General features: G+C 47.5%; 1 protein-coding gene across 1 annotated transcript in view; it reads right to left on the bottom strand.

The window, feature by feature from the left end:
- Nucleotides 1-13,938, bottom strand: part of LOC133340897 (collagen alpha-3(IX) chain-like) — a 51,857-nt gene that overhangs the window by 19,835 nt on the left and 18,084 nt on the right. Inside the window, exons 8-18 of the mRNA XM_061549372.1 lie at nucleotides 12,250-12,303; nucleotides 11,603-11,638; nucleotides 9,725-9,796; nucleotides 7,346-7,399; nucleotides 6,575-6,628; nucleotides 6,008-6,031; nucleotides 5,794-5,847; nucleotides 4,010-4,063; nucleotides 3,516-3,560; nucleotides 2,150-2,206; nucleotides 741-794 (exon numbers count right to left, since the gene is read on the bottom strand). Coding sequence (XP_061405356.1) covers nucleotides 741-794; nucleotides 2,150-2,206; nucleotides 3,516-3,560; nucleotides 4,010-4,063; nucleotides 5,794-5,847; nucleotides 6,008-6,031; nucleotides 6,575-6,628; nucleotides 7,346-7,399; nucleotides 9,725-9,796; nucleotides 11,603-11,638; nucleotides 12,250-12,303 — 558 coding nt within the window. The remainder of the gene's footprint in view (nucleotides 1-740; nucleotides 795-2,149; nucleotides 2,207-3,515; nucleotides 3,561-4,009; nucleotides 4,064-5,793; nucleotides 5,848-6,007; nucleotides 6,032-6,574; nucleotides 6,629-7,345; nucleotides 7,400-9,724; nucleotides 9,797-11,602; nucleotides 11,639-12,249; nucleotides 12,304-13,938) is intronic.

The following is a 13,938-nucleotide window of genomic DNA, read 5'->3' as shown; positions in this document are numbered from 1 at the left end:
CCGTTCATTGAGGGACACAACAACGTGTCAATAAGAAATCCGAGTGGCAGTCGACTGATTTTTGTTCCGGAGAAAACTAATTACGTTTAAAAAACTGGCGCCCGAGACAGCCAGCCACGCTGCTACCGAGACATTTACTGCATCACCTATATCACCAGAATGCAATATCTGATTTTTTTTTATTCATAATGAATAACAGGACGTATTGTGTTAATGTGCTATCAAAAAAAAATTACCCATGAACATCGATCGCTTTTATCCAAACGATGGGTGGTAAACTCGCATGTGACTTCTGGGTCACTTAAAACCAATTATGATGACCTGGGGTTGAGGTCATGACCTGACAACATAAACTACTTTCAAAGAACACCAAAACATGCATCCATAAAAATCCTCCCGGATCGGTTTATGTATTCCTCGCCACTGATGTTATCCGTGGCCGGCAATTTAACTCTGGGCCGCTGGCTTCATAGCACAGCGCGCTAACCACTGCACCAACACTCCTTCCCTACTATCTGTTTATATGTGCATTTCTTCACTGCTTTAAGCGTGTATTTGTTTTTGCCAGCTGGTATCTGCTATGAGGCTCAATCGGGACTAAAACCGCACCGGATTCCATTATAGATTCCAATGACTGTTGGAATCGACAATCGGTTTCAGAAAACGATTGCTAAATAAATTGAAGATTGATTAACGATCCTCGCGATCATGAACTTGAGAGCGAACGCGGCGCAACGTACCCGACTGCCGATTTTCCCTTCTTCGCCGGCAAGCCCCTTCCACCCTTTGTGGCCCTGCAGAACACACACAGAGGAACCACAGTTTAGCACCAGCTTCTGTTGGGCCAATTGCTGTTAGCGAGCACCTATTAAGGTCTCCCCGGTGCACGAGGGGGTGGTGCGGACAGCACCAATGCCCGGCTGCTGCCTTTGTCTCCCCAGAGTGCTGATATTTTTACACACCGCACACAATATACGCATTCAAGGCTGAGTCGACCTACGAGAGACCCAGGACGTGTTGAGATAACAAGTGCCATTGACGTTATCGGCGGTTAGGAATCGAACCCATGTGGTCAAGATCAGAACGCGAAAACAAACCACCAAAAAACGTTATAAAAACGACAACCGCCGTTTTCCACTAATTGGGTGGTGACATCACCACGATGCTTGTGACAGGCTGGTCGCACATAGTCTGGCACCACACACATGATGCTATCACACATATACATGCGCGGACCTGCATACACGTACACACACACACAATACTGTAATTGTAGCACTGACACATACATACACTCATCTCTTCGGCTATATTTTCCGTGTGTGCTGGTGGGGCCACGCGCTGTCATGTGATGTCTCAACATCAAAGTGTCATGTGCACAGACGTTATGAGGTCACAATCGTGGCATGAGGTCATAACCTCTGCACGTGACCGCTAATTGGCACCTCGTGTCGACAACTCTCTAATCGCGATCTTGTTTAACTCTCTTTCATCTCACTGATCTGTTTATATCTCGGTGAGCCGGATCTCTTGGCAGAGGCGTAGCTAGGGGGGGGGGCAGGGGGGTACATATGTCCCCGGGCGCCAAGGTAAAGGGGCGCCAAAATGAGGCTAACAACATTACATTAGAACTATTGCGGCGGGCGCGGCAGCCTGAAACTACTGCACAAATCTACACCTCAACCTCAAACTTCAATGGGACAAGATCGTCTCAGCGATCTTGCTCTTCTTAGCGTTGAAAGAGAAACATTGGAAAAAACTGATTTTGATTACGTGATTGACCAGTTTGCGACAGTGAAATCAAGAAAAATGTATCTTTTGTAGACTATGTGAACCAGTCTACGACAGTGACTGAGTGAGCCATGTAATATAATTTGTATAAATTTGCTTCTTTAAATACAATGTTTCATTAAAATTTAAATTGTTATTCCTTATTCGATGTAATAGGAAAATGTGATTAAACGGGAAGGGGCGCCAATTTTATAGTTCGTCCCCGGGCGCAAAATATTCTAGCGACGCCTCTGTCTCTTGATAAGCCCCATCTGGCCCGTAGGCCGCCAGTCCACGAACTCCAGCCTCCTGGGACAACTTCTGTTAGCGAGCTCCTGTGAAGGCCTGTACTGCACAAGACAAAGTCAGTGAGACGCACCTTGAACCCCGGCAGGCCTGGGTGCCCGGGTAGCCCGGCGGGGCACTCGATGGGGCACTGCGAGACACAAGAACGGCGTAGACACGTAACACGGCGCCACACAGCACCCACGACTTCAGCAGACCAGGTCTACCAGTCTCATTTGGTGAAGCGTCCTCCGAGGGATACCCTGGGCCTCGTTTGTTCAAAAAGCTATGTATTATATTCTTGTTTTTGTTTCGGTAAAGTCACGTAGATATAATTTATTTTTTATAATAATAAGACCACTTGTGTTGTGATCGAAACGTCGTGGATTTTTTGCTTTTATTATTTTCAACTGATTAATTTTCTTTTCTTTTTTTCTTTGCTTTTTTTCTATCTAAGTGACTTTACCGAAAAAACTAAAATATGAATTCCTGCAGTCACTAAAGTTTTAAGTCTAAATTTAAGCTATGTATTCTTTACTTTACATTGTGGTGCACTGTAGCGCCTCTAGTGGCTGCAGGGGTCACGTGTACAAACAACGTAAAAATTCTACTCACCTTCGCCCAGTAAATTAATAACTTTACAACAACAAAAACACAATCATAATGTTGGGTTGAAACTCTTGCAACGAACATTACTCTCTGCAGCAAGGCAGGTGGAAAAGTGCTGTCCCCTACTCTGCAGAACAGAGATCACAAATTATGTTTTATATCGCAAGGTAAGGCCCACTGAGCTACATAGCTCTTTTTTAGAAGCGACCTGGCCATAAATGATAGCTCAATGAAATGGCTTATGACGTGGAAATGCATAGCAGCCAAATACTCTAAACGGATGTTTCTAAACGTGAAGGGAAAAACCGGAGGACCCGGAGAAACATCCACGCGACCACGGGGAGAACATGCAAACTTCAAATATACAGGCGTCAGGGTCGGTATCGAACCCACGACCTCCTGCATACCATGCAAGGTAGTTAACATCTCGCCACCATGGCGCCACGTGAAGAGCTCTCAGGGGCAGCTCTGTGACATCCACTGTCTTATGGTTGTTATTGTTTGACTTGCATCCCACTGGGATTTTTGCACACAGCATTGATATTCGGTGCTTTCTCTGTAAGATTTTGCTACTTTTTCCTGGATTTTTCTGTTTGCGCGCAGTCACTTTAATATGTTCCTTGTTCATGTTTTTGTTTGTTGCGGTTGCACCCGAATCAAGAGCCGAACGGCTCACAGGGCTATACCAAGTAAATTAACTGAACTGAGCACTTCCGTGGTGTGTTCTCGAACATGAAGGGTTGCTCTGCTCTCTGAGAGATCGGAATACAGTTTTTGTCTCATGACTGGATGCCGAGAGTGCGATCTGTATAAGACTTGGAAGGGAGATGTTTCAAAAGTGTTTCACTCACCACTCCCACTCCACTTCCTTCGCGTTCCAAATTGCTGGGTGGACCCTGCAACACGGACATTAAACAAACACCAACATGCGCTCACTTTTCAAATAAATATCTCCACTCGGCTCATCCAACAGTCATTGCGTGGCCGACGAGGCCAAATGGGGCATCTGGGACAGCCCAGGCTGTAAGTGAGGACAAGTGCATACTGTGCATATCAGACTGGACGTGAAACTGACAGCACTGAACACTGGTTCAGACATGAAAGGCATTGTGGGTATTCGTCCCACGATGCTGTGCAGTCTGAGTATCTTCCAACTTAGCAGGCGATGCGTGACACTCTGTGGCCTGTACGCACAGTGAAGTGTTATTAAATCAGAAGAGGCCGGCTTCATAGCCCTAATCTGAACCCAGATTCCACTGCACAATCAATCACACCAGCTCAGTTTAGGACTAGAGTTGCAATGAAGGTGATGGTGGATGATGGGGGGCAGGGGGGGGGCGCTCACCCTTTTTCCAATGGGGCCAGGAGGTCCAGGGGGCCCAGGGAGGCCAACACGACCCTGAACGCGACACCAGCAAGATAAAACAGGCGTCACGTCACGTGGTATGTCGAGCAGTACAGGTGATGCATCAGGTGGCATGTCACGGTGACAATTTAAAAGAGTGCAGAAGGTAACTCAAATTAACATATCGTGCCAAAATATAATTTGGCACCATAAATCTCATCATGAATTAAAGCTACCAACTTTCTACGAGGCTCAAGAGGACACGTAAGCTCACAGCCCATCTCTCTGCCAGATTCACCCATACTCTTAGGTTCTTTCGGTAAAGTCACGTAGAATGTAAATAATAAAATAATAATAATTAAAATAATAAAATTATTCTCACGACGTTTCGGCCACACAGCAAGCAGCCGTCCTCAGGTGAAGAACAGGTCTGTCGAGAAGACAGAGTCTGAATGACTCGACAGACCTGTTCTTCACCTGAGGACGGCTGCTTGTGTTGTGGCCGAAACGTCGTGAGAATTATTTTATTATGTTTTATTTTTATTATTTTATTATTTCCATTCTACGTGACTTTACCGAAAGAACCAAGAAGATGAATCCCTGCAGTCACGAAAGCTTCAAATCTAGATTCACCCATGTTTGCAAAGGCACGCTCACTCACCCGCAAGCCTCTCCCTCAGTTGGCTCCACCTACTTCAAATAGGTCACGCCCATTAATATGCCAACCCCGCCCACTGTGCAGGTAGCCCCACCCACTGTGCAGGTAGCCCCACCCACCGTACAGGTAGCCCCACCCACAGTGCATGTAGCAACACCCACTGTGCAGGTAGCTCCGCCCGCTACTCAGATAGCCCCTCCTACCAACCATGCAGGTAGCCTTGCCTACTGCTTGGGTAGCTCCACCCACTATGCATACAGCCCCACCCACTACCCAGAGAGCAGAGGTCGCAACCGGGTACCCGATACCCGTACCCTACCCGATACCCGGCTACCCGGCCGGATACGGGTACCCCTTTGCGACCCTGGTGCGGCCGGGTACGGGTAGGCCGTGAGTCACCGGTGAGTAACCGTTTGTCACTCATTTCGGGTAGGTAACGGGTACGGGTAGCGTACGGGTACCCGTACCCGGCTGGGTACGGGTACCCGTTTGCGACCCTGGTGCGGCCGGGTACGGGTACGGGTAAGGAATCAAAACCAGTTTGCGACCTCTGCCAGAGAGCCCTACCCACTAGTTGCATCGTCCTGTCCTCACGAGATGAGCACAAGTCCAGGATATTTTGTAGCTGGGGACAAAATCCAGATTTTTTTTGTAAATGCTGTGGGACTTCGGGCCAGACTTTCTGAAACTGGAACATTTGGTGGCCTAACCTTTAGTGCGTTTCCAACAATAAAACTGCACTTAATTCTAACAGTGAATAGCAAATATTATTTGGGTATTTCGGTAAAGTCACATAGATAGGTTCAAAGAAAATAACAAAAAATAACAACAAAAACTACGACGTTTCCATCGCAACACAAGCGTTCGTCATCAGGAAGATTTTATTTTGTTATTATCATCGGGAAGATTTTTTATTTTTAGTTCTTTTCTTTGAACCTATCTACGTGACTTTACCAAAAGACCCAAAGAATATGAATTCCTGCAGTCACGAAAGCTTTAAGTCAATTGAATAACGAGCCTACATCTCAGCGTGTAATACAAAGCTAAGTGTACTCCTACAGCCCTATGCCTCGTGAATGATGGCAACGCGTAATGAATGCAGGGACCCGAGTGGGGATAAACGCACACGGGGGCCACGGGGTCCATCCTTTCCTTGATCGCCCCTCTCACCCGCCAAGCCCTGGCACAAAAAAACACAAGTCACCTTCATCAGCAGCAGCACCGTTATCCTCATCGTCAGCAGCAGCAGAATAACATCATCTTCGTCATTATGAAACATCGCAGTGAAATTTCACTGTCAAAAAATAAGTTGCTGGAAGAGATAATAAAGTGATACTTACTGGGGGTCCTGGCCTTCCAAGAGGCTACACGTGCGCACGTGCACGTACACACGCAAAAACACACACACACACACACGTGTACACACATACACATACATGTGCAAAAACACACGCGCGCAAAGCAAAGTTAGTCTGGATAACATCAATTAAACTCAACAGAAAGGCCTGTCAATATTTTCCCAATCACGATGCTATACAATTGTCACAATTGAAGGTCACGATTTAAGAATTGGTAAAAAAAAATTGCAGAATTTGTCGAGGGCGCAACTTTTATGTCTTTGTCTAAGTTCCATCTCTTTGCCTAAGTTGTACGTGTACATACGATGACACACGCAAAAAAAACCTACACAAATCAAGAATAATCGCACGATTCGATGCGCATATCGTACAGCGTGAGCGTAGGCATTTATATGTTTAACCGGTGCCAAATTTTAACGCCCAGAGAAACAACCACACACACCGCATAGCTGCGGTAAGAATTGAACCGTCAACTCCATACGCACTGGCCCAGCCACGAAGTGTGCTGACCACTAGGCCACGAGACTCAGAGTAGCGAGGGTTACAAACCGGAGCCCCTGGGGGAGCAGACGGTCCTGGAGGCCCAGCTCTCCCTACGTCGCCCTGAACACAACGACACGACACAACAACACGACACACAACGCCCGTGAGCCGCGCGTTATGCACCCGTGTGTTGCGCGCCGGATCTCTTGCGCAACACAAAACTCTCCCTATCTCTCCCTCTCTCTCATCTTCTTCTGCTTGTTGGGACGTTGGTTGGTGTGGTTGAAGCCATCCGACGAAGAGAACGTGAAGACCACGCGGTTCAAAAAGTTCCGCGTGCTGTGTCCGTGCCCAGAGCAGGGTGTGGGATGTGTTCATAATGGCCATGTCACGTGTTTGTGATTTTTACACAGTTGAAAGAGGGATTTCATAAATTCCACTTCCCCTGTTTGTGATATAACATTATGAACCTCTTTGAAATGTGTGTATCATATAGTTTTACACGTGTGGATAGTTGTTACGTGTGCGTATCATATATTTGAAGTGTGCATCGTATCGTTTGAAAGTGTGTGTCGTATAGTTTGGATGGGCTCGCAATGGCGACGTCTGCAATTTTTGATATAACCACAGCGGTGTGGGGTTCGTGATGGACATGTCCTCTGCGCGTGACACCAAGGAATGTCGTTCATAATGGCCGTGGCCTACATCTTTGAGTTACACGCAGCTGAGATGGGCTCATAGTGGCCACGTCGTGTGTCTGTGTTTCTCACATATTGGAGGCGTGTTCATAATGGCCGGGTGCATCTGGTGCATCCGTAACAGGTGGCCTCCACTCACCCGGACACCCTGAGGCCCCACTGGGCCAGGAGCCCCATCAGGACCAGCCAAGCCCTGGGGAGAACATTGGAGATATGACAAGAGACCATATGACATCAACACAACATCACGCAACATCACGAAATAATACAAGCCATAAGGAGAACATTGTAGATATGACTGACCCGGCATCAATGTGACATCACCACAACATCACGCAACATCATGCACAGCATTTCCTGCAACTTTGATTAGCACGGTTGGCTATGTACGATACACACCATCACACACAAATACAAGCCTGGAGGAAAATAGGAGAAACACTGAAAACATGACATCACACAATATTACATATTACATAGCATAACAAAGACATAGATCCCTCTCATAGCCTTAACAGACTGTGGGGGCAAGTGCTGTTAGTGAGCACCTATGAAGGCCAGCATGGCACACGAAGGGGTGGGTGGCCAGCACCACGCCCGGCCACCGTTGTCTCCCTCGTGACAATCTTTATAGACTTGCCAGCTACTCATTTGACCTATTGTCGACACAGCAAAACAAACACAGAGAACACAAGCCCCGAGACAATAGTAGGGACAACATGGCCATGTAACACAACATCACAGAGACACAAACTCAAGCACTGACCGATTGACAGACAAATCAGGGACACCGGGTTCCATAGCGCATTTCGCTATCTCGCTGCGACACACGCACCACCTCACATTAAACCAAAACAAGTCGAAGCAACATTTGAATGAAACTGTCGAGTCTAGGCCCACAGGCCAAAAAAAAACAAGCGGCGACTGTGACCCGCGCTGCATCGTTCGCAAGCAAACGCGACGTGGATTCTCCCAAATGCTGCCCACGCGGGCCCTTGGAGGGAGGCTTTTACTGAGACGTGGGGAGGGGGGGGAAAGGGGGTGCTTTGCGTTGTGAGACGGGCGTGAAATTTCAGCTCTCCTTGCGAGGGTGACCCCAGGGGCAGCTGCCAGGAGGTCGAGAGGCGGAGGGGCAAGGAAAACCGGAGGTGTTTTTTGTGCTTTTTCAACTGATGTTCAAAACGTTGAGAAATTATCTCCGTCTGTAAGTCCATCCGTCTGTAACGGGGGGGGGGGGGGGGTGTGTTTGTGTGTGTCTCACCCTCTGGTAAAGATTGATCCAATAAAAACAAAACCGTCGTATAAAATTGTGTCGTTGTTAGGGACTTGTCCCATTGAATACCAGCCAACATTGATCGAAGGGCGGCCATAAACTTGCATAAGAAAACCAGTGCTAAAAGGATTCACAAACAACAGGGCGTGTGCGGGAACTGCCACGCCTTGCCTCCCCCTCCCGATGACGCCATCGTACGAGGTCGTGACCTCGCGACGTCCACCTCACGTGCTGTGACATCACCACGTTGTGCCGCTTGAATTGTTACATCATTTTTGCTTCCGAAATACTTCCGAGGACAAACTCATGTGGGAAGGCCATTACGGAAGCGATTCCATATGTATGATTGTTCCTCCTGGCTGAAAATAGAGGCCTTCTTTTTGAACCCAACTGCTTGAAGGGAGGCCTAAACCAATTGAATACGGCCCGCAGCTCATCGAGTCTCATGGAATCTCATGGCACGTTAAGAAACACTCGCACAACGGGGCTGTAAACCCATTAATTTCAGCCGTCTTTGTCCGGGTTGGCGACCATAAAACTCTTAATGCATGCGGCACACCGCATCCAGTATACCCCTCGCTAACTGCACTGTGGCTACTGGTCATGTTCCTACTCAAGCCTACCAGTGATCTGGAACATATTTAGACAAATCTTCCCTTCGCTATAACAGTTGGTGGTCTACTAGCGATCTCCTACAGTTAGGGTTCGAGTTACGGTAAGAGTTCGATTTTTGCAAAGTTTTTTTAACGACTCAATGGAAAAGGAACTGGTCAAGAATCCCAATGCGAGACTGCCCTGAAGCAGAGCCTTGAGACTCTGCAGTTGCCCTGGATAACTGATATTAGTATTTGGTATTATCTGATGAACGAATAATGAGGAACTATCGCAATCTCAGAGGCTAAGCAGGGCTGAATAGAGCTCGGACGGGCAACCGCCGTGTCTAAAACCGGTGTTATAGGCTGCCAGCAGAGATACGCTATGGGCAGCAAAGGGCAGTGCACACATACGGTACTCCATCGCATCACATCTATGTTCTCCACCTTCACTCACCCGCATTGACCAGCAAGGCGAAGTATGGTCTAAACAACCCCTACAGCCGGCACGGCGTAGAAAGGCCCTTATCCGGCAGTGGATTGACACAGGACTGTACGTGTCCGTTCGTATTATTATTACTACACGAATATGCGTTGACTTTGAACAGCCCAGTGTTTTTGAAAAGACCACTCAAAAAAGCCGGTCACTTACGTCAATGCCAGGTAGGCCGGGTGGGCCCTGAGGTCCCCTTGGCCCCGACTGTCCAAACTCTCCTTTGGCACCCTGCAAACGCCGACCCACAAGCGAAGCGACAACGACGACAACGATGAAGAGGCGTGGGCTTGTGGAGCGTCTGAAAGTGACGGCATCTCAAGACGCTGTAGAGAAACACGGAGGCAGCGCACGCACCTCTCCCTGAGAAACAAAACAAGTTGCGCAAGCAACGTAACGACGTTTCAAATGCAAAATGGTGGCGGAAGAGTTGTTGGGATGGGTCGGTGCTGTGGCTGGCAACTCGATGGAACGTCCCAATTTTAAATGTATACAATTCCCACAACCCTCCGCACCTCCGATTAGCACTGTAAGGTGCCAAAGAAGTTAAACATACGGAACATACATACGTGCCACTGTGGTGGAGTATGTACGTTGAACTTCTTTCGCGCCGTACGTAGCCAACCGTGATAATCGGAGGTGTGGGGGAAGGACAACAAAACTAAACACAAAAAGTAGTTCTAAAGAAATTAGTTTTCAATTTAGATGTAAAAGTGCATAGCTCCAGTGGCTTCCTAATATCGGAAGGAAGAGCGTTCCAGACGGCTGCAGAAGCGCACCTGAAAACGCGCGATGTGGTGAATAATGGGCAACATTGATGAATACAGAGAAGGAAAAAAAAGTCTGTGAACATTATTAGGCTATGAACTGAATAACAATGGAATGTTAATTCGGCAAGGTTGGGAATTTACACTGGTTCTAAATATCCGTGGGGGTCACCGGCCAGTGCTCAGGCTCACGCTTCGCTGAGACTGAGCCAGAGGTGATCTTCATGGGAGAGGAGCACGGCGACACCACAGCTGGGATCAGACTGAGCCGGGTTTATGCCGTTTAACAAGGGCGAAACAACTCTGTACATTAGAGGTGTAACGATTCAGCCCCCCACCTCCCATCCTCTTGCGATTCAATGAATTGTGGTGGATTCGATCCGAGAGCGAGGATCCACATTGCATCATTGCGGTGAATGTAGCAGCCTCACGTGACCAGAGAGGTCGTGTGAACCAATTACATACAACGTCTATGAATTGAAGCCTTGAATTGAAGAACACCATTGGAAATTTAGCAAGAAAAACGCCGTGTTTGTCAGTGCTGCAGAAGCAGCATTGACAACATATTCGTCAGTAACACTACCCTAAGAGGACAGATGATGTAACGGGTGAATGTTGTGTGGGAATTGCAGAAATACTGCCCAAACATTGCCCGTCATTAAATTTTGCAATAAAATATTTTTTTCCTCTTTAGGGAAGTGTTATTGACGAATGGGTTGAGTATTTCACGAGAGTCAAAGGACAGGAGATCCTGGTGAGTTTCTCGTAAGTCCAGAGCAAAGTCAAGAGGCTCTGGCCAGGTGGTCAAGGAGGGCATCCCTTGGTTTTTGGCAGAGATGCCCAGGACGGCGCAATATTTTATTCTGAAATCATGAAAACACACGGCCCCACGTGAGCGCCTATGAAGAGGTCAGCCAATGACTAAACCTTGTCAGATCTCAGCAGCTTTGTAGGCTTTAGCGTTGATCTCGCTTGGAATGAGCGGCCACCGGGGACAATCACGCTGTCGCAATTGGGCCGCGGGGCGATCTTGTGGGCAGCAGAGAGCAGTACGGCAAAAGGCACTGTTGTGCTGTACTTCTAAGCTTCCACATCCTCGTGCTTCACCAACCGACACTGACCAGTATGATCAAGTATGGTCAAATAACCTCCATTGGCCCTCATGGCATGGGGAGGCCTTCATCCAGCCTTGGATTGACACAAAGGGCGGCACATGTGCATAAAGAAGTCAGGCGATGAAACTATGGTTATGACCGACTTAAAGTCTCACCTTTCTTCCTAGTGGTCCGACCGGTCCCCTCTCACCCTGCACATAGACGGACGCACGCAAACACACACACACACAGACGCCACAGGGGTGAGTGCGCTTTGCGAATGCCAAATATTGCACGCAACACAAAGCGTGTTGTGGCGATGGTGTGGCGAGCACCAGCATTTCTGACGTTGACCAAATACACGACTGAGCCGAGTATTCTCATCATGCCGATGACACGTAGGGTGTAACGTTGAGCGCACGGGACTTGCAATCGATTCGATCTCCCGGTGCGGCGGTTGAAATAAAGAGCAAGTTTCTTAAATCCCCCCGCCCACATTCATCCATCAGTATAATTGGATACACCATTTAGTCGATCGGCAGGGCTCATGCGGTGGGGGCAAACTGTGGGTCCTCCCACCTCTTCCATGATGTCTTGTATGCGTGGAAGAGTCGGCCAAAGATACCCTCAAGAGAGGCTCTCCAGAGCTCTCGCTAGTGAAGGCCCTTCCACAAGCGGTGGAATATGCAAGTGATTGCGAGGCTGCGCCTTTACCTTTTGCCCCATTGAGGAGGCCCGCACCCGGTTTATTCACCATGTGCTCATTGGTTAACGTGGGACAAAAGATAATATGCGGTGCGGGGGAAACGGCGGTGTGACTCACGTCCACTCCATCGGTTCCAGGAATCCCCGGCGCTCCTTGTGGTCCAGGAATTGTCTGCACCGCACACACGCACACACGCACGCATACGCGGCGTTAGGCTGAGTCGACCTATGGGAGGCCCATGGCAGGCATGGATAATGACTGCTACTGGTGCACGTGGTGAGGAATTAATTTGTTCATGTAATTTTACATGGATTAATTTCAACATATTCACACGGATTAATTCAAGCATATTGCACATGAATTAATTCCAAAAACATTCACGCTGATTAATTCCATCAAATTTCACGCTGATTAATTCCATCAAATTTTACACGGGATTAATTCCAGAAAATTCCGCATGCATTATTTCCAGCAAATTTCACGGATTTTTTTTTTCCCAGAAAATTCACATCGATTAATTCCAGAAAATTACAAACATATTAATTCCAGAAAATTCACACGGAATTATTCCAGCACATTTCACGCAAATAAATTTCAGCAAATTCACAGGGCAAAATTCCAGCTAATTCACACCAATTAATTCCAGCCGGGTGTGTCCAAGGCCGGCAAACGGTGATATGATATACAATCACACCCGGCACACCTCACCCACTGTCCCTCTATGGCCGTGGCCACTGAGTCATGTGACACTTATCCATCCAGTCTACCGGTGAACAGAAACATCTTCAGCGACAAAATTATACCATGTCAGGATACGCATCATAACACTTGATATATTTAAAGATTTGTTTTTCCATGTAAATCGAGAACTAAAAGTTAAACAATATTTATCAACATGTCATAAACGAGAAAAAAGTAAAATTCCCCTCTCTGAAAATAAAAAAAAATTGGCAACGGGGCACGACCTGACCTGAAGAGTGAACAAAGATGTTTAATGCTGTTGTGATTGTTTTAGATTGCTTGTTCGAGACATCTATTGACTGATGACTGAATGACAAAAAAAAATTATACACGAGGGTGTGAGGTGCCCATCAACCATCGTGAATCAATCCCATATATACATCAATGTCTATATACATCATTAACGCCTTGGGAAACTAAAACCAGAACAAAAACTAGGGATGCCATGCACTAAGCCATGGATTGTCATCGTGTTCTTATCTTCAGCCTGTCACAACTTCCCACTTCTGGGCAAAGACCTCTCCCGGTTTCTGACATCCCCTTCTTTCACCCATTTGCCCCCGTCGAGTCACGGCCTCCGAACCCTGTGATGTCACCTCCCTGCTGCTGCCGTCTCTCGCCCTTCTCTCCGCTGTTTCTCTTCCCTCCACTCGATCTTCACTCCATCGCTGATTTTGTCTCCCATCTTGCGTCAGTTGTTCCCATGACGCGTCCCCTGCCCCGTTTCCCGTGGCATTTTATTTGCTTTCACAACAGCAGCATCATTGTGATCCCGTTGTTATTTTACTCGCAGAGTCAAGACTAAAGTTCCACAACATCTCGGCGAACAGGAATAAAAAATAGCCTAAACTTGGTCAAAAATAAAAATACACGTAAGGTGAAGGCTTTGAATTATTTTGGGCCAGCATTTCTATAGAGCTCAAATTGCCCTTAGGCAAAAAAAAACATTTCGAGGAAGCCCTGTGAATTTTTTGGCGAAAACCTCCATGGGATGAGACAGATCCATTCTGGTCGGTGGCGGAGTCTCCCCAAAGGCCTGTGATTGGCCGATTGAAAGAGGTGGTG

Source organism: Lethenteron reissneri, chromosome 10 (genome assembly GCF_015708825.2).
Source record: "Lethenteron reissneri isolate LAM-NWPU_2019-01 chromosome 10, ASM1570882v1, whole genome shotgun sequence".
NCBI classification, from domain to species: domain Eukaryota; kingdom Metazoa; phylum Chordata; class Hyperoartia; order Petromyzontiformes; family Petromyzontidae; genus Lethenteron; species Lethenteron reissneri.
This window is presented reverse-complemented; position numbering and strand designations above follow the sequence as displayed.